The 21,898-nt window shown below is 30.3% G+C and overlaps 2 protein-coding genes across 4 annotated transcripts; one reads left to right on the forward strand and one right to left on the reverse strand.

The window, feature by feature from the left end:
• The first annotated feature begins 920 nt into the window (after window positions 1–920).
• Window positions 921–16,448, forward strand: Top1 (DNA topoisomerase 1). Of its 3 annotated transcripts, none has more exons than XM_088223827.1 (10): window positions 921–1,037; window positions 2,657–2,829; window positions 6,188–6,562; window positions 6,945–7,068; window positions 8,344–8,496; window positions 9,136–9,168; window positions 10,500–10,611; window positions 11,706–11,886; window positions 13,763–15,337; window positions 15,849–16,448. In XM_088223827.1, the coding sequence occupies exons 1-10, from the start codon at window positions 1,032–1,034 to the stop codon at window positions 15,949–15,951; spliced, it is 2,835 nt and encodes a 944-aa protein (XP_088079953.1). In that variant the 5' UTR covers window positions 921–1,031; the 3' UTR covers window positions 15,952–16,448. The 3 variants fall into 3 exon arrangements, with proteins under 3 accessions (XP_088079953.1, XP_088079951.1, XP_088079952.1); XM_088223825.1 differs by lacking the exon at window positions 921–1,037 and adding an exon at window positions 2,227–2,317; XM_088223826.1 differs by lacking the exons at window positions 921–1,037; window positions 9,136–9,168 and adding an exon at window positions 2,227–2,317.
• Window positions 16,308–20,052, reverse strand: LOC148283279 (ATPase WRNIP1-like; the record flags this gene model as incomplete). The annotated part of the gene is made up of 4 exons (XM_088223752.1): window positions 16,308–16,407; window positions 16,858–17,103; window positions 17,208–17,391; window positions 19,820–20,052. Coding segments are annotated over 4 exons (755 nt in total), but the record flags the coding sequence as incomplete, so codon positions are not given.
• Between the last annotated feature and the right edge of the window lie 1,846 nt (window positions 20,053–21,898).

Here is a 21,898-nt window from a genome sequence, read left to right on the forward strand (position 1 = left end):
GATAGCAAGTTCAGAATATATTGGACATGTGTGGGACCCATCATGACGTGTGTTGTGGAAGCCCAGGCTGACATTGTTCGTACCAAAAGGCTATTCAGAACTGCTGAAATGAATATCTTAAGGTATATTAAAAACGCCTCGAGACCGAATCAGTAATACTATAATAAGAGATATGTATAAATGATAATGTGAAGTAGAGGATGGAGCAGATCCGGATGAAGATACTGGAGGGACCATGTGAGCAGAATGAGCAGCGACAGCTTGTGTGCACTGCAGCCAAATGATTTTGTGGTATGTTAAAAAAAGCATAAACATATGTAAAGAGGTCTTAGTTTTAACAGCTTTCACGGCATTGCATCATGAGTGGGATGTAAACTACTGCTAGATATCCTCAATGGGATAGACTGCTGTGACATATTATAGCAGGCCTCGGAGATCATTAAAAAAATATCTTACTTTAAAATAAAAGTTATGAAGTTCAAATTGCAGTTCCCTACTTTAAGGAAAATCAGGGTGTTTATATTTCTGATTAAGTTATTTGAACTGAATCAATTTGAACAAATTTTTTGATAACAGAAATTGAACATTTTTATGAAGAAAACGTGGAAGTCTAATCAGGGATGCTAGTAATTTGCACTTATTTTTGTGCAACAGTCATCGCCAAATTATTGTTTATTCTAAGCAGGTTGGTGTGAGTACCTCTAACTTATTTTTAAGCTCTTATTGTTCCATATTGTTTTGTTGATAAAGAAGTCCCCTTTCTTAATTTGAAAATGACTTCATTTGTCTACTAGCATGTCAAATCTGTTATGACAAATCACTGGGATTTCGTGACTTGGAACTAAATAAATTACCATTGGCAAATCAATAAATTTATTGTCAGTCAAATTGAATTATCCAAATAAATTTGTTGCTTCTCACACTTTAATGTAATATTATTGATAATATGACTAGATAACTAAGTCTTTAAATCGACATAAGTGTAGTAAATCGACATAAGTGTAGTAAATTTTAAGAAGATATAGGCTCCAATGACGGTTTGATTTTTGTTCTCTTGCTGTTTTTTTTTATTTATTCATGGTATTTATTCAATAATAAAAATATATGAATTATTTTTTCCGCTTTTGTTAAAAAAAATTACATTCTCCGAATCCAAACAACTCTTTGGGTTGAGTTTCTCTACTGAGATTTCTTGGTGGAATAATAAAAATACTGTCTTTAGTTTTGCCATTTTAATTTATAACAGTGACTGGCTTTCGTCGCGACCGACATCGTCTGTCGATGCCTATCACGACCATTGACCTATTAATACACTATATGTCAATGGTCAAAACAAAACCCAGTCACAGGTAAAAATTAAAATAGCAAAACCAAACACAGTATTTTTATTATTCCACCGAGAGAAGTCAGTATTTCTCAATCTTTTTCTTGGGTCTATTTATTTATTGGGATGTTTGGATTCAGGGAATGTTTTTTTTTTTATATGAATATTAGATAAAAGTTTACTTTAAAAGAGATTAATTATGCCAGTTAGAATTTGGAGCATGCAAAGACTAAACCACAAATTTTTAATCATACTTCATTAATTTAATTAATGCAAAATGCAACAATAAATTAACCTGCGACTAGTAAGGCAGGTGCATGGGTGGGTGTGGTGATTAGTGATCTAGTAGATTTTGGAGTGGTCTCCGTGCAATTGCATAGAACAGAAGTGTTCCAAATTTTCGGTTTGGTTTTTAGTTTAACAACAAAGTTTAATGGTCGGTTTCGGTTCGCGCTCGCCAACGCAAATCTTGAGCCCGAGTACCTTCGGCCTGTTGTATTGCTGTAAACTGTAACTAACTTCGTGGTTGGTAATCATAGAATTGTTTTTATCCGTACGGGCGACTCTATTAGTCAATGCCGTTCAAAGTTACCTTTTGTCACTAAATATTATGTTCACGTTGTATTAGTTTTCAAACACCAAGGCAATATAAAACTAAAAGTAAGCGTTCTTCATACATTAATAACAAATAATCGTAATTTTTGATTACATGGGGTTCCAAAAACAACCGTATGTACATTTAGTTAAAGCTGATTTTGGTTTGTATAAAAAAATAGATTTTAGAGTAAAAGTTTTCATTTATCAAGCTGTTATACCAAACAGATTTTATCTATGGTTAAGATCGACGCATGCGCACAGGTTATCCTCCAGCACTTAGCATTTTGCGAGTTGCGTTTGCGTTCGTTTCTTTCAACGCCGTGGTACTTTAGCTTTTCGGTGCGGAGTCTTTTTTGCGGCAGGATGAGTGACGACAAGGTGGCGGTTTTACAAAATGTATGTACCTGAAATATTTATCATATTTAATTATAAATCTATTTTCATACTCAATATAATTCCTTTCGCTTTGGTAAAGACGCTTATCTGGTGAACATTTATCCCTTGATTTGTTGAAAATTTTCTAAGTCCCCAATATGGCGTCTAGAGACGAAAGCCGTGCTTTGTGTAATGCAATTCTTTTTCGAATAATGAATGATACTTGTTACAAAAACTCAGACTTTCGTGATGATTTTGTAACCTTCGTGCAATCGTGTACATTAAAAAAATATTTTTTAAATATTCTTAAATTGTCATTTTTTGGTGTGTCCTACATTTGATTGTCTTTTATATTTTAAGATCAAAGAAGTCAACGGTAGCGGTTCTGACCATCTAAACGGGTCACAAAATGGATACTCAAGTTCTGAAAAGCACAAATCCAGTCATAAATCGTCTAGTAAGGACAAACATCGAGATAAAGACAGAGATCATAAAAGCAGTTCTTCAAAGCATGGTTCCAGTAGTAGTAGCAGGTTGGAAACTATATTTTTTCACTTAATAATATAATTAGTTTTGGTAATTGAAAATTAACAGTTCCTTTAAATCTCAACACATATTTTTAAAATCTTTTATTTATGTGTAAGTGATTGTACATTCAAAATTGTTTTGAATTCTATAATGCATATCGAATTTGAAAAAAAAGAGGTTTGTTTTAGTCTAGTCTAGTCTAGGTTTCCAACTTACCCAAGTAAAAAAAAAATATATTTTAAAAATCAGATGTCCTAGAGATTGGTATAATTATTTTTTTACAAAAAGAACAGGAATAATTAAACATTGTAGTAATATATCTAATTATATATAAATATACTATGCTTAAACTTGATTAAAACTATTGGAAACACAGCTGAAATATAATATTAGTTAATAAATTATTGTTATTACAACTAAATAGGTATATTATTATTTTTTTTCAAATCCATGACATTACTTAATAATCTTTGAATAATTCTGACTAAATTAGATTTTTCATTTATTTAATACACAATTTTACTATAGCACAATTATATATTTTTTATGTCATGACTTGTTAGAAAATTTTCGGGACTCTTATATATATACAAAATACATTTAAAAAATGTATACATGTCAAGAAATACAATACAGATAAGTTATTTAATAATATGTGGTGTAGCAAGTTAAGATCATGTATCTAAAATTTTAATTTATTTCTTCAATAATTTTAGAATTCAATTTAGTAATTCATTTTTTAAAAAAAATATAAATGGTATATTCTGTAATTTATTTTTGTTCTTCAATTTTTATTATTATCAGTATGTTTTCCTATTTATATTTTTGTTTAATTTCTTAATTACTCATTTTATATATTATAATGTGTATTTGTGGTTCAATTTTTATTATTATCGGTATGTTTTAAAATTTATAATAATTGTGTCTCATTTATTTACTATTAATGGCATATTTTCTAATCTATTTTTATTATTCAATTTTTATTATTATTACTTGCATGTTTTCTAATTTAAATTTATATTGATTTTTTATATTGTTATTATTATTCTTTGAATTTATTAAGCATCATTTAATGAAATTAAAAATAAAAAAAACACATGAATAAAATAAGGTCCTTCCTAAACACAGGAATTTCCTAGCTAGTCGGGACCTGAAACAAATAAACTCTGTACATTTTAAAACTGTGAAATACTAAATAAATAAATAAATAATAAATTTTGATATTAAAAATTAAAATAAAATAAAGAAATGTTTTTCAAGCCAGTTAGTGCTGACAAAAATAATATTTTGTAAAAATATCACTATAATGTAACAGACATTATTGTATGGCGTATAATATAACTGGACAATTATTTTATAAAATATTTTTATCGTACCTTTATAATTAATCAGTTTTGTATATCATTTGTTATATGAGTCGCCTATTTCCAAAACCCGCCATCTCCTTACCGGACGTTTGAAATACTTCCGTCCCCTTGACAATAGTACCTAATGAGTTCTATAATATAATCAATAATACGCCAAATATTCATGTTTTTAAAATAGTTATAAAACAAAATAATTTGGAGATGGTGGAATTAGATTCTCATCTTTGGATATGGTGGCATATGGAAGTCATCGGAGTGGAAATAACAGACTAGGTTTAAAACATGTTCTACAGGGTGGATAGAAGCTTATTAAGAATAATAAAACGGTTTTATTTTTTTATAATGACAATTTGGTACTGTGATGGCAAAAGGTTAAATCTGTCACAGACACTATTTTACAGGAGAGCAAAAAGAAAGTTTCAAAATCGGTTTGGCAGGGTATTATAAAAGATAATTTCATGTATCTTATATCTTTATCCTTATAATATTATATTATTATAGCTTTATCCTTTTGCCACATCATAGAATATACTATTCGGGTCATTTTTTGGAACAAACTTGAAAAATGACAAAAACGGCATCTATAACCATTTGCCATCAAAGTACCGTATTATTATGTTGATTGAATTACTTATTTTGAAATTATTTTTTTATATTTAATAATTTTATTTTCATTTAAGTTACCAACTTTATTAATTTATTTTATTTAAAAAAACGGTTAAAATTATTTTAAAGAAAATACAAATATTAAAAAAACAAAAATTACAATTTGAAGAACTCTATCTATGCAAAATTAAAATAATTAAAAATACGCAATCAATAGAAATGAAAAACTACAAAATCTAAAGCAACAACAAAAGATAATAGATAAAGTGAATCGGATTGTGGTCCCGTGGTTAGTGTTGCAAACTCACGGATCAGAGGTCCTAGGTTCAAACCCCACTCTACCCCAACTTGATTCCTATTTTCTAATAGTGAGTTATTTACAACTCGCTGAAAATGGCCCCAAAAATAGAAATATTTGGGTAAATAATAAGAATGCAAATATTTCCTTTTAAAAAAATGTAACTTATGAAGAAAATAACTTAAATTCTTAATTGCAATGATTTTTAAGATAAAAAATATTTTAGTATGCAACTAACAAGAAACAATAAAAATAATTGTTTTCGATAATAATCCCTTTTCTTAAACAGTATTATTTATCAAAAGAAAAAATGTAAATCTTATTTTTTATCATGATATGAAAGGAATAATAGAAGTGATTAAAAAAAAATACAGATCTGATTTTACTTTTTTATTAATATTTTCAAAAGTTCAAATATTTGCATTCACAATAAGAATATGTGTATTTCATAACCAGCATGTAGGAAAGTTCAATATAAAAAAACGACAAAAAATATTTCTCTTTTTTTTTACTATCTTTTTCCTTTTTCTAAGACTGCAATACATTTCCTTCCCTCATTATGCGTACATTTATTTACATTTTGTGGGCCAATGCGGAGTTAGGAATAAACTTCAATATTTTTAACGAATTTACAAGGGATTTGGCATACATAGCCACTAAATAGTTATTTCAGAGGGTCGGGGATTACTATGACATAATATTTCTTTAAAGTTGGTAAATTATCTACTATTTTGGAGATTGCTTGTATTGGATGGAAGTATAGGACTCGTATATTATTATTATATACATATGATTTTTTTCTTTATTTACTTTGTAAGAATTATTTATTTATTTTATTATTCATGCCATTTCATTTATTATATTTTAAGTATGGTGTGTCTACTTTGGATGTTTTAGTAGAATATTTTAATAATACTATCTTATATAAATTATCGATTATACTATTTCAAATGTAAAAACATATTAATTCTATTTAAGGAGTACAACAAAAGAGTTAAATTAACTTCGTTTTGGAAAGTAAAGAAACAAACATTTAGAAAAAATTGTAATAAAAATCATGGTATTTAAACGATAAAACATTTTACTTTGAAGGGATAAAGACAAACATTCCAGCAGTAAGAGCCACCATAGCTCTTCACATAAATCGTCGAACAAAGACAAAGACAGAAGTGACAAAGACAGGGGGGATAGGGAAAAGAGTAGGAGTGACAAGGATAAAGACAGAAGCTCTGATAAGGTAAAATCCAGTGAAAGCTCCAGAGATAAAGATAAGAAATCTTCATCAAGTAGCTCCAAAGATAAAAGTTCATCCAGCAGTTCCAAGGATAAAAGCAGTTCCAGCAGTTCCAAGGATAAATCTTCCAGTTCGAGGAGTGACAAAGACAAACATCGCAGCGACAAGCATCATTCCAGTTCTAGTAGTTCCAAGGATAAGCGTCATGAATCATCCAAGGACAAGACTTCCAGGTAGCTTTCTACTTTGCTTATATAGCCAATAAACATGCAAGCGTGCCATAATACACAATCATTTGCTTCCTTCACTTATTGTAATATTTTCCAGATGCTTTAATTTAAATCAGTTATTTTGGTTATCCTTCAATTTGTAAGAACAAAGATTAGAGTATGCTCGACCGATATATCGAGGAAAAAAATACTTCTACCAGCAAAGATAATATAATCTAATTTTCGCTAATTTTCCCACTCCTTATAAAATATACATGTTTTTTATAGTTTTAAAAGTTGACTCCCATATAATATATTTTCTGTTTTTCTATTACAAACCACACGCTTTGCTATAATAATCTTGGGAGAAAATCCTCTAACATGCTTTATTTAACTTATTTTTCAGCAGAGACAAATCATCACATAGCTCGAGTAAGGAGAAACATAGTTCCAGTTCGCGAGACAAATCAGCTTCTTCAAAGAGCCCTGAGAAAAAAGATGATTTCAAACTGAAGAATGAAATTAAAGAGGTTACTAATTTAATATTTTCAGAAATAAATATTGCATGCTTTTAAATAATAAATTCCATGTAAAAAATTACAGAAATAAAATAGTAAAATTAAATTACTATTTACATCACTATTTTTATAGTGAAAACTTTCCTGAAATATCCATTGCAATTAAAATCCTGCAAGGGCTAATATTGTTAACAGAACTCAAATAGTAACATCAGAGAAAATATTAAATATAAGATTTGTTTGTATGCATACATATATGTTAGGGTGTGTATGTATGAGTATATATGTGTAAGAAGAGATTGACTGGTTGGATGGATGGGGGGCTATTAGCTTTTATGAGCCTTTTTAATTTACGCTTTTTCACTTGTGTCTATATTCACATTAAAATCAATAGATATCATATTTAGTTATTTTTTAACACTATTTTTATTTAATTTGTTTTTTGAATTTGTTAAGGTTTTTTTTAATTTATAATTTATTTAAAAATATTATTTTATTGTTATTTTTTTTTATGTTTATCAATATATTTTTTGATTTCCTCTCTTTATTAATGTTCATTTAATTTTAATACTTAATATTACTATTGTGGAAAATGAATGAGTCCGCAAATAAAGAATAATATAATGTATATAGATAATACAAGTACATGATTTTAATATTTTTTAATTCTGTGTGTATTAACTGTCAAATTTGATATTATTTTCGCAAAATAAATTAAATTGAGATAAAAATAAAGACCCAAGTAAAGATTATAAATAATATGGTCTATATCTGCAAACAGTCGAAAGCTGGAATTTGAAAATTCAAACTTTACGGATTATTTTTCTTATTTATTAACTGATCTTATTTATTTGTTAGCTGATTAACAAAACACTTTGTGATGATACCCAATTTTTATGTTATTTGGATTATTGGGAATTTTTAAAAGTTAAAATGAATTAGTAAGGACGTAAGCAGAGCAGTGGAATATGTGAAATAAACTTTTACATAAATCGATATTTTTATATTACGTCAATTATTGCATCTAAAAATTCATTTTAATAGTTAAATTCAATAGATATATTGCACATTTTACTTAATAATAATATTGTATTCTTATCTTGTATTTATATTTTATTTTTACGGATCAGTGGATCATGTTCATGTCACAGTAGTGCATGTTCATTAAATATTATTTTGTCTTATAAGTCTCATGTTCATTAAACATTATCGATCAGTGATCAATATGACATTAAAGCTATTGCACATTCAACTAATTTAGAGCATCTTTTGTTTTAAAAAAAACAGGATGAAGTTGAGGAACTTGTAGTGGATGAACCTGTTGTGAAGATGGAGACTTATCAGTCTGATCCTCTGGCCAATGTTACTGCTAGTTCCTGTGATTATTCCATGTCACAGTTTAAAGATGAGCCATGCGACAGTGAAGAAGATACTCCTTTGGTATGTATTTATAACCAACCATATTTTGTCAATACAAATTGTATACCTAATCGGGTTGTGCTCTCGTGGCTAGTGTTGCTGACTCACAGATCCGAGATTCGAACCCCACTCTATCCCAACTTGATTCCTATTTTCTAATAGTGAGTTATTTACAACTCGTTGAAAATGGCCCCAAAAATAAAATATTTGGGTAAATCATAAGAACACAAATATAAATCTATTTTATATTTTTTGATTGGGAAAAGGGCAAATTCGTTCCATATTGTGACTAGAATTTGCCCTTTTCCCCAAAATTTAAGTCAATTCCCTTAAGTTCTATAAGATTGTTAAAAAACAAAATGCTTTATTCATTATGTTTAAAAATAAATTACAGTATTTAGAGTCGTCGGGGATAATTTTATAATATTTCAATTAAATACTGGAACATTAAAAAAAAATTGTTTTGTAATTACTTGTCATCTCATTGGGTAAGCTTGTTTTGAGGAAATAAGTATTCTAATTTATAACTTATATTTTCATATAAGTTATTAATTAATAAATTGTATTTAAGATGCTAGGTTTTTTTTCTTATGTGTTCATATGATGTCTCGAACTCCAGTATCCCCATGTACCCAAGTTTATATTGAAAACTGATTTCAGATAGCGTCTCCAGTAGACGACAAAATATTTCCGGTATGTCTGTTGTTATAAGTGTTTGTGACATGTTATATGAAATATTTTGTTGATTTTTGTTTCAACGTTTTTATTTAATTTTTAAAAATTCTTTGTAAACATTTTATAAAATAATATACACATGAAAATAACAATGGGGAAAACTTTAATTCCAATTAGTCTTACGCATATGATATGCCAACAATGTTTTGAAAGTTTCAAATACATTGTGTTGCACAACAGAATTGTTACATACTTGTATTTTATGTTTGTGCTTTTTTCTTGTCAGTATGTTTTGTCAAACAGACAAAATAATACTTGGTTGTGTTAGGAATATGTTTTTAAAAATATTATAATATTTTGTGAATATATTTTAAAGTAATTTATTTTATCTTTGTTAGTTTATGTAGATGTATTTATAAAATATTCATATTTAACCCTCATCCTGGCATAATTTCTTTTTTAAAAAGCAATTATCCAATCGAGCCGAAAGTTTGTGCCAGTGTCAATCAAATTGTTTTAAAATATTCAAGGCTTAGTTTTGGCATCACATCTATACTACGCAATACTTTTTCATTATTATCTATTTTTTCTACTTAAGGGTTTGTAATACATACTATCAAATGTGCCCTGTTCTAAATAATCCGTAAGGTTTTATGATTTAATAAAAAAATAAATAAAAAAAACGTGAATACTTAATCAGTATTTTACTGTGTTTTATAAACGATGCATACATAAATGTGTCCACTTGTAGGTACTAATTTTGAGTCTGCAATAAATGGCAATATACAAAGGAAAAAAATAGAAAACTGTAAACAATATCAATGCCTTGGAGAGTGTTAAATAAGGTTTAAAATTTTATAAAATAAATATTTGAGATTACTACTCTGCTGCACTTACGATTAACGCATCGACTAAGGTTTTTGTTGAAATTGAGTTATTACATTATTTGGTACCAGTTAAACGCGGTCTACAACATTCTCAAAGTGACATTTCATGATTTCTTCATTTTATCGGTTTTTCAGTTTTCATAAACACATTAACTAAGACTTCGAATGCAGTTTTACTTATTAAGAACGCACTAGCTGTAGTTAGTACAGACTTGTTTTCTAGCATTATTTAGTTCCTGAGATACAAACAAAATAAAAACTTTACGATTTTCTTGAAAAGCATCAAACCCTGGTTAATGTGTTTATCTTAAGTGCGGCAGTACTGCATGTCACTTAAATTTTCATCTCATTTTTCAATGAACTACATTTGTAAAAGTAATATTTTAGTTCCATGAGTATTAAACATTTATGTTCGATTTCAACTGAATTTTCTTTGTGACAAATATTTTTTTTTTAATGCAGTCAATACGAAAGGCCAACAATAAAAGGAAAAATGATAGTGACAGTGAAGAAGAAAAGCCGCTTTCTGCTCGAAAAATACCCAAGACTGAAAAGAAACCAAAAATTAAAAAAGGTTTTTATACTCAATTATTAATGTTATATTGCATGTAATTATTTACATATAAGCTTCTGTATTGTTTTTAATTTAGCGCACAGTAGTTGTCTACATGATCAAGATAATGTATAATGTTTCTAGTTTTTTAAAGTTAAAACTACAAAAATTGTATATATATATATATAAAAAATAAGTATAAAAAGCATATAGTAAATCTCCCATTATCATTTTCATACTTTATTTGAGCCGGTATAACTCTCAACTCGCAGTGAAATCATCAAACTTGCAACATTTTCAAATGAATAGCTGATCAGCATTATGCATTGATTTACATAATATGTTCTGTCAAGAAATTGTTTTTTTTTGCATTTTGTATAGGATCTTAATAACCTAGTTCTATCACCACTCTATAAAACGGGTCTCCTTTTGTGAAGAGATTGATTGTTGTGTTCAACTAAAATTTTCCATATGCACATTGAAATATGGTCATGTTAATTATTATCATACCCCTGGCCACACCCGATGGTGCATAGGGCACTGCACGGATACAATAAATGCGATGTATATTGATCACCTGTTTCACAAAGGTGATCAGCCTCATGCTTTAGGTGCCAGTCCAAGATCATTAAATATTGCCGTGTAGAACCACTTTTTCAATCAATAACAATTTCATGTTGACCTCCCCAGGAATCAAACCCGAGATTTCAACCATTGTAGGCGAATGCGCCAACCGCTACACCACGAGGCGACTTGTCTCCATTTGATCTCCTTATCCAAGATTTTTAACTGAGAGCAGCCATCTAGTCAAAAGCACTCATCCAGGATTCTGGTTCTATTTCACACACATAACTGTATTCTTAATCCGCCCGGACACAGAGAAAATGTTAATCAGTTACATTTTATTATTCTCATTCTTAGAGGTGGGGTCAGAGCAATGCAACCTGCGAAGATCTATTGTGACGGGTTACATCTTAGATAAAACTTCATGCAAAATATTTGTATGGAAAATGTTATTTGATTATCTCAATAAATCTTTGTGCCATAGTCGGAATAAAGTTAGTAATTTTGTCTGTAACATTGAATTGCATAATGTATGTGATTTATATTTTTAGAATCAGATTACGACGAAGACTATTCTGAAGATGAAGTGCCAGCGCCTAAGAAAAAGACACCAAAAGCCAAAGTAAAGAAAGAGCCAAAGAAAGAAAAGCCTACAACAAGTAATGTGGCGCCAAATTCCGTATCACCTAAGAAGAAAAAAAAAGCAGAGGATGAACAAGAAGTTTGGAAATGGTAAATTTAAAGTATTTATCAATAATATTACTGTGATAATTATTCCATCATATTGCTTATTGAGATATAACTGATAGAGAGGATAACATGCCACATCGCTATGTATGATTGTATATCAAAGCTTAATATATATACAGGTGTTCATTGAACTCTGTCACATCCGAAACCACGATGATCAGTATGAGCAAGAAGACATATTGGCACATGAAAATTAATTTTTAGAACGAATAAAATTTAAAAAAATATAATATCAGAAAAAGCAAATGGTTTCCTACTTCTGCAAGGGAGAAACAAGGAGGGGGGAGCGGAAGTCTGATACGCCAAAAATGAGAGGCCGCGCTCCCTTCACTTCTCCTCTGCAGAAGTAAGCAACCATTTGTTTTTTTAAATATATATTTTTTTTTCAAATCTTTGTTCTAAATATTTTTTTTAAATATGCTTATATGTCTTCTTGCTCATACTGATCATCGTTGTTTCGGATGTGACAGGGTTTAAAGAACACCTGTATAGCAGAATTAAAAAAAAAAAAAAAACATTTTTTTCAAAACTTACAATAATGAGGAATTCCAGCCCAACCCGGAATTAAATTTTAAAAATGTTTTCGTGTACACGTGAATATTTAAAAATTTTGGAATAGGATGAAATATCTCAAAAACGCACGCAAAAATAAATAAAAAATTTAAAAAATAGTATTCATTTAAAATCGTAAATAATGACGTCACTCCTTATATCTACGTGTAGTATTTCCGGTTTCCGCTTTAAAGCCCCCGCACCTTGTAAGGAACGTTTTGACCATAGAAAAAAAAGAGTATAATTTGTGATTGGTGATTTGGCGGCGAATAATTCGATTACGATCTACGACCTGAAATCCGGCAAATAATACTTTGTTGACATTTCAGAGATTATGTCAACTTTCTAGGTTTTTCTAAATCGAAACGTTCATAAAAACAACCATAACATAGAAATGAGCAAATTACGATCAACTAAATGAAGTAATCAAAGCAATATTCCATAGATTCTTGTCAGTTTTCTTGGCTGGAGAAATACAACTTACCGCAGTCAGTGAAAGTAAGAACACCAACCGTTTCATGATGTCACTACTGAAAAGTGACACACTGATTACAGTCATTTGGCGCGGTATTTGATAAATGTCACTTTAAAAAAGCATATCTTTGTAAATAACGCACAAAAAAAATATATTTTTGCTTAGTTAAATAGTATAGGCTAATAGAAAAAAAATATTAGAAAACAGTGGAATTCCTCATTGCAACCTTTCTTTGCCTTCAATTTTTTAAAAACTTTTTTATAAATATTATTTTTCATTTTATACTAAAAAAAATATTGTCTGAACCTAACACACTGTCACACCTACTTAGTATTCACTTTTTACAATTTCTTTTTTAGTTATTAAAATCATTTAATAATAATTAACTACTAACTCAATACTCATTGTGAGTTAGATAAATTCATTGTCTATGGATGTATCGCTTCTATGACTTTACCTGTCAAATCATTTCTCCACAATCAAGAATTTAATGTTATCAATGAAAAGTCTACAAAATATGTGTTAATTAACTGTAATTGAAATAGTACATTTCCAATTTAGAAGAGCATTAGCAATGTTCATTTTTTACTTATTTAATGTTTCTAAAGTTATTATTAATTCTGTAGTAAATGTGTCAAGTTTTAGTAAAAAGATATATAATGCTAATAAAAGTTCTATCAGCTCTTTTCAAAGTTGTTACACATATCTTAAAGAACATAATTTAGATAAATTGTAATACACTATTATGTTATTCCTTTAAACATAAGAATGTGAGGTTATGCCGTGAAAACACATTACTAGATTACAGTAACAAATAATATTTGCTTGTAGGTGGGAAGAGGAAAAGAAAAGTGACGGCACTAAATGGAAATTTCTGGAACACAAGGGTCCGTTGTTTGCACCACCGTACGAACCCTTACCAAAGAGTGTCATATTCAGATATGATGGAAAGGAATTCAAGCTTTCCGAGAAATCTGAAGAAATTGCCGGCTTTTATGCTAAAATGCTGGACCATGATTATACAACAAAGGCAGTATTTAATAATAACTTCTTTAATGATTGGCGCAAGGCTATGAATGATAAAGAAAAAGCGACTATTAAGGATCTCAAAAAATGTGATTTTAGACCAATGTGTGAATTTTTCAAAGAACAATCGGAAAGGAATAAAAATAAAACTAAAGAAGAAAAACTCGCCCTTAAAACAAAAAATGAAGAAATTCAAAAGGAATATGGTATCTGCAAAATTGATGGTCACAATGAAAAAATTGGAAACTTCCGCATAGAGCCACCGGGACTCTTTAGAGGACGAGGTGAACATCCTAAAATGGGAATGTTAAAGCATAGAGTTATGCCCCAACATGTCATCATCAACTGTTCCAAAGATGGTAAAATACCTAAAGCACCTGATGGACACAAGTGGAAGGAAGTCAAACATGACAATGCCGTAACTTGGCTCGCTTCATGGACGGAAAATGTTCAGGGGCAAGTCAAGTATGTGATGTTAAATCCCAGTTCCAAATTGAAGGGAGAGAAGGATTGGCAGAAGTATGAGACAGCTCGAAAATTAGCCAAGAGTATAGACAAAATTAGAGAGACTTATAGAGAAGAATGGAAAGCTAAAGAAATGAGAATTCGTCAACGTGCTGTAGCGTTGTATTTCATCGATAGACTTGCTCTAAGAGCAGGTAATGAGAAGGATGAAGACCAAGCCGATACTGTAGGCTGTTGTTCACTTCGAGTTGAACATATACAACTTCATAAAGAAAAGGATGGTAAAGAATATGTAGTAGTTTTTGATTTCTTAGGTAAAGATTCAATTCGATATTATAATGAAGTTCCGGTTGAGAAAAGGGTCTTTAAAAATTTAGAGCTTTTTAAGGATAACAAAAAGGAAGGTGATGATTTATTCGATCGTTTAAATACCCAAACAATGAATGAGCATCTTAGAGAGCTAATGCCAAACTTGACTGCTAAAGTCTTCCGTACATTTAACGCCTCCTTCACCCTTCAAAATCAGCTGGATGAACTTACTGATACCAACGCATCCATCGAGGAGAAAATTCTGGCGTATAATAGAGCCAACAGAGCCGTTGCCGTCCTTTGTAACCATCAGAGAGCTGTCCCTAAAGGGCATCAGAAGTCTATGGAGGCGCTCAAAGAGAAGATTCAAGCCAAGCGGGACCTTATAGATGAAGCAGAAGCGGACATGAGGGATGCTATAAAGCAAGCTAAGAGGGGATCGACTAAAGAGAAACTTAACGCAGATAAGAAAAAGAAGGCGTTCGAACGCCTCAAAGATCAGCTGAGGAAACTTGAAGTGCAAGAGACTGACCGTGATGAAAATAAGACCATTGCTCTGGGAACATCCAAATTGAACTACTTAGATCCTCGAATCTCTATTGCTTGGTAAAGTATATTACATATTTATTGAATTTTGTAAATATTTACCATATTACACTCTCAGTAATCCACCAACCTAAAAACCAGGCAAGTGCCCAATTAGTGAAAATGGTGGGTGCATGCAAGGTACATGCATACAAAATATGGTCAAATTTAAAACAGGTGTTTTGTAAAAATAGTTTTTATTGAGGAATTTGTACTTTAATCTTACAGTTTAATTGATCCAAATTATTTACAAAATAACATACAATTAGAAACTATGTTGATTGATTATTTAACCCGATCTGAGTGTCAAATTTTACTATATATTACTCGGCGGATTACTGAATTCGATAGACAAATACCGGCGAATTATAGAGCCTGATTTCGTGCTTTCAACTGTGTAGTAAAAATAGCGGCAGATTATACTAGTTTTCGGATAATCGATCGGCGGATTACTGAGAGAGTACTGTATTTACAAACACATGCTAATGTAAATATCGCAGTATTTTTTTTTACTCTTATTAATGTTTTGCAGGTGTAAAAAGCATGATGTTCCCATAGAAAAAATTTACAACAAGACACAACGTGACAAGTTCCGATGGGCTATTGATATGGCAACAGTTGACTACGTGTTTTAGATAAATTTTCATGAGATTGACCTTGAATGAGTTTTATTTTGTAGATTAGTTCAATGATTTTTTCTAATAGTTATTTTATAATGGTGAAAAAATATATGTATTTTAATAATACGTATTTTATATTTTGTAAAATGCACATGTGCTAATTGATTTCTTTAAAATGATCTAGGTTAAGTAGTACGTATATATGAAATCTTCATTTTATCAGAATATGAAATGATTTTTATACAATAATTTTACACCAACGTAAAACGTCACCGCAATTACTGTAAATATTTTTCATTTATTTTATCTAAGAAAGTGTGATTAATTATGTATTTTAAAAGTCACTTGAATAAAAAATAATACACAAAATATTTTTCTTTTAGTGGAAAAAATCTATTTCCTCCATTTCCTCTGGAAAATAATTCAGATTAGATTCATCTTTGTGTTTGGTGTTATATCCTTTTCCATAACCTGTAACAAAACAAGAAAAATAAAATCACTATGTGTAAATATGTAGTTCGTTTGATTTTATCACCACATTCCTGATCTATTTTTAATGTATAGAATGCATAAATTGAATCAGTAGAAAAAGTTCTACCAACACATACAATTCAGATTTACTGTATTCTACATAATAATATCGACTGTGTTTAGGACAAAGGCTTCGAACCACAATTTCGGCTCAAGTTGTTTTATTAGTTTTAATGTGTTTATCCAATTGTGTGGGGCTTTACACATTTTGACAACAGGATTGCGCAAATAGGTGTTTGCGGTTTTAATAGTACTTTCTATGATATGTATAAGACTGCTAAAACCGCTTTTTCCTTAATTGCAGTAGTAATACCGTGATGGGTATATGTTGTGTGTGATGGCGTGTACACATGCATATAAACTACATAATATCTAATAAAGTTCACGTACCCAGTTGTGACATTAATTTAGTGGGAGCATTTCTCAAGTGGAGCGGTACCGAAGGCAAAGGTCCTTTGTATTCTTGGATAGTCTGTTTACATTTAAGGAGAGCATGGTACACTTCAGTACTCTTGTCTGTCCTTGCCAAGTATACCGCACATTCTGCCAACAATACATCGCACTCTGGCATACCGATCAGTTGACACCCTTGCATACAAGACACTGATAAACTCAATGCTTTTGGATCTGCAATACCTGTAATATAATACAGAGGATCAAAGTAGCTAAACGAAATTACAAAATCGCTGGCACTTGATACTATTCATTTATACTGACAAATGAAAATTGATGCACACAACCTATGTCTTCTCCAGCGATGCGGACTAATCTTCTAGCAATATACAAAGGGTCTTCTCCACCTTGCAACATCCTAGTAAGCCAGTATAAAGCAGCATTATCATCAGAAGCTCTGATAGATTTATGCAAAGCTGATATCATATTGTAATGTTCTTCTCCTTTCCGGTCATATAACACGTGAGAACGCTGAAAATAAACTACTTTATGTGACAAAATTTAAATAGGATAATAATACTACATATCATAATAAAAAGAGTATTTTTAAGTGAAGAGTAAAAGATCAACAATGTATTGGGTATGTACAAATGTTTGTAGGCATGCAGGATTTACTCCTATCATTGGCTGGTTTAGCCAGAACACCTAGAACAAAATGGTACATAAATATACCACCAGAATGAGGTATTTTTTTTCTAATATTTATAATAAGTGTTATGTCACAAGAGTATCGTAATACACTGGTGGATCAATCTTCCATTCAGCTTTTTCAAATGCAAAAGGTTTATTATCTTAAAAAATAACATATTTTATTACGTTTGCAAGATGTAAATTAATACAAAATATGTGTCCTATAAAGGATTCAGTCAGATGAATCTCACCCACATCAATAAAGGTTTCAGATCTTTTACTTCACAGAAGTATTTTAAAATTATTAACTTTATTTTAGAATTTAAAAATAGCTTATTACTCAATTGTACAATCTTTGTTACAATATGGTATGGTGGGATGGGGTGATGCATATGCCAATATATTAAACCCTCTTAAAATAGTACAAAGATTAATTATTAAAGTAATTTTAAATAAACCCTCAACATTCAATACGAAGAGTCTATATAACATATTTAAGGTTTATACAGTAGACACTCTTTATGAAATAAATTCCATTGTACAAATTTATAAAGAAGAAAGAAAAAAAGAATTTGAGATGAATAAGTCACCCAGATACCAAAATAATATTTAAATTCCACACAAATCATGGTCAAAATAGCTTTGTCTTCAAAGGTATAAAAATCTCCCCAGTGAACTAAAAACAATCAAAAATAATATATCAATAAATAAATTTAAAGTAAATCTAAAGAAATTTTTTTAATACATGTAAAAACTGTATTAAATGTTAATTAGTATGAATGTATTATTATTGTGTTTTTTATTTATTTATTTTTTCTCATATTTTCAAATTATATAAACTACTACTATCATCATGCCATTTCTCCGTAGGGGTAGGCAGAGAGAATGGACCGCCACACACGTCTATCCTGGCATACATTCCTAGCTTCTTCCGCATTCATACATCTCGTCATACATGCCCTTCGGTTCTGTCAGCAGACAGCAAAAGCATTTGACATGACCAGACTTAAGATTTTGGTTTATCTGATCATGCCATGTCTTCTTTGGTCGTCCTCGTCTCACGTTGCCCTTTATTTTCGCCATATATACTTGTTTTGCCATTCTTTCGTCGTCCATTCGTTCTACGTGACCAAACCATCTCAGAGACCCTTTCTTAATCTTATCAATTATACTTGACTCAGATTTACACTCGCCTGATTTCATCATTAGTAACCCTGTCATACATTGATTTCCCACACATTCGTCTAAGAGATCGCATTTCAACCGCGTTCACTCTGCTTTCATCCTTCCTCTGCCAGTTCCATGTTTCACTTCCATACATAAGTGTTGGACTAAAACTCCGTTGTGCACTCCCAGTTTACCTTCGATTGACATATTTTTATTAGAAATTATATTAACTCTTGTAAATAAACAACTACAACAGTGTAAGTCACTCCCCAAGCACAAGAGTTAGTCTCTTTTTTCGGAGTGTTACAGTGATAACATTTACTAGATGTATAAAGGTAGATTTGTATAGAATTTTTAAAAAACATATACCTTTTATGAAATTTATTGATAAAAATAAAAAGTTGACAGATTGAAGATTTTACGAAATATGGGTGTTTAAACACATGCAGAATGGTGAATGCTACAGTGTATAAAGTGGCCACTTAAACCAGCCAATGACAGGTCATAAGCCCTGTAAATGCCTAGACTAACTTATTCCCTTTTCAAAAATGTTTTCCTTCTCTGTTGCAACAAATAAGAAGTAGAAGATCTCCAAAACACATTTACACACAGTAGACAAGTTTGGTTTAGCTTAATGTAACACTGTTTTTAATTTGTACCTTTTTGTGTGCATTTTAAACTGATTATTATTTTAAGCCATATACTATGCGTTTTCAATTATCAATATATATATTTTTTGCACCATAAGAGGAATAATACAAGAGCTTGATCTCACTGGGTATCGAACTTGAAACCCTTCGTGCATGAGGCAAGCGTCTTGTCTATTACACCATGGGAGCTGCCAATTACGCCTCTATACGTTTTGAAAGGACATATAATATATGATGGATATCATCTAATGTACAATTATTTATAACAATCTATAAAAATACATGTAATATTAATACATGTTTCAGTTGTGACCTAAGCATTTTATGTCAGGTCAGCCTGATGGCTGTGATCAAAAGTGATATTAAGAATTTATAATGGATTTGTAATTTTTTAAACATAAACAATATTTTTTCATAATAAGTTATGCGAATATAATAATCATGTTTCTTACCTTAATACCCTCTTTAAAATCTTCGAGTGAGATTATTGCTGGACCAGACATCTCAAAGTCTTCTCCGGGATCTTTAGCTTGAACAGCGAGCTGTAAACTACTAAGTGCAATCCTAGCATCTCCGTCACAAATTTCAGATAGCCACTCCAATGTTTCAATTTCAATAATCAACCTGAAATCAACAACATTTTGAGTATGACCGGACGTTGCTAGACAAGGCTTGATTCCACCACCTAGGGAGATATCAAGATTAACATTTATTGAAATTCTCTTCTCGAAAATATTTTCCCTCTGTTACGGTAAATGTGAAAATAAAAATACTTCGGCCATATATTACGTAGGTGCAAGGATTATTTTTCTGCATAATGGATTTCCGACAGATAATAAAGAAATTTTTAAAAAATGATTAAAAATTTAACCATGGCATATCTAAAAATATTTTTTTTTAAATGACAAAAACCACTACAGTCCTCAAAACGAATTCTCCTAGTGAAGAAGACTCTTAAATTACGTTTTCATATACCTAATACCTATAACAATATACTTTTTTAAATAAATTATTTCCCTATAATTAAAAGTTTACTAAATTTTATCCTACATATTGTAAGGGGTCTAGCTTTATTGTGCGGTAAGAGGTGCAAGCGGGGTAAAAACTCCCTGCGCCTCATATCCATTGGGCCCTTGCCCTTAGTATTGTGCATTCCGCTTTATACATATTTCAATTTCTAGTATACTCAATACAAGTTTTGTTTTCTTCTAAATATTAAAAATACCTATGAAGTTATAGTATGGTAAACAAATGGTTTTATTTTTTGTTTTTAAATATACTTTTTTCTTATGGGTTCACCCAAATATTTCAACATGGCTTTTGCCATTTTCCTTTAGTTGTAAAAATACATGTTTATAAATGGGAAACAAGTTGTAGTAGAGCAGGATTCAAAGAACCAGAACTCGTCTGTTTACTTTGAATATTTTATTACCAGTATTCCATTGTAGTAATAACAGAATTATCCGTTTTGCTCGTGAATATAATTTGAACTTTCCCCTTATTGATCCACTTGATTGTAAAAAAATAACATTTAAAATGCGCATCTTAAAACATACTTTTTTGTCTTACACTTAGTTTTAATAATAAAGTCTTATTTTATTTTATCTCTAATTCTTAATATTTAATATATATATTTATATTTTCGACACTTCACACTTGTGCAATATTTACACACATGTCCACCCTCATTCCAATATAACACCCACTCACCCACCCTCTCACTCACTTACACTCACGCAAACACACTAGTATGTATTGTACGTGTATTTAATGTATTTCTGTGGATATCTGTCATTGGTTTTATTCTCTGTATATTTTATTTGTTATATTTTTGTTACATGTATTACTGTTGATATCCTCAATAAATAAATAAAATGAATAGTCCAGAAGGAGCGTAGAATCATATTTGAATACATTGGACTGTGTGCAAAACCCCCCCCCCCTTTCGCCGCGCGCATGCAAGTCGCCGCGTAATGTTACCAGATGGAGAAAAATATAATCATAACACAAATATGAAATATTTTATTTTTTTTAAAAGCAATTTGTCAATTTCTCTAAAATTTTATTGTATACGCGGAAAAATTGATTGACACTACAGAGTAGATAAGTAAAGGGTCATTTAATAAGAGTAATTGAATAAATGAACTTTGAACAAGTTTTATTTTACATAAAACGGATATTTTTATGCCATGTTAAATAATATTTGATGTTTTAAAGATAATGTCGGTCAAATGTCCACCACAGCGTTGTTTAATCCGAGAGATCCAATTTTCAAATCGGGAGTTGCGTACTGAGCGATGTCTACAAAGAAACTAATGGGTCAAAATGTAAAACTACTCCTTTAAGAGTAGTTTAGTCACCTGTTTGATGCGCGTATGCTATTTCTGGACTATTCTTAATTCTATGGTAGTAAAACTTAATGGGTTCTAGGAATTATTGTATTAGTTAGCTAAAGAATCTTTAATTGGGTAGTTATTAGGTAACCTTTTATTGTTTACTAAAAATATTTTACTAACAGCTTATAAATTGCA

This window comes from Micrasema longulum, unplaced genomic scaffold, assembly GCF_059751315.1.
Source record: "Micrasema longulum isolate JH-2025_06_02 unplaced genomic scaffold, ASM5975131v1 h1tg000251l, whole genome shotgun sequence".
NCBI classification, from domain to species: Eukaryota; Metazoa; Arthropoda; class Insecta; order Trichoptera; family Brachycentridae; genus Micrasema; species Micrasema longulum.

What these genes read in the sequence shown, in the direction of transcription:
- Top1 (XM_088223825.1), top strand. Translation starts at nt 2,285, where the DNA reads ATGAGTGACGACAAGGTGGCGGTTTTACAAAAT. An exon ending in TCCAAGGACAAGACTTCCAG is followed by an intron (nt 6,563 to 6,944) that starts GTAGCTTTCTAC and finishes CTTATTTTTCAG; the next exon opens with CAGAGACAAATCATCACATA. An exon ending in GAAACCAAAAATTAAAAAAG is followed by an intron (nt 10,612 to 11,705) that starts GTTTTTATACTC and finishes TTATATTTTTAG; the next exon opens with AATCAGATTACGACGAAGAC.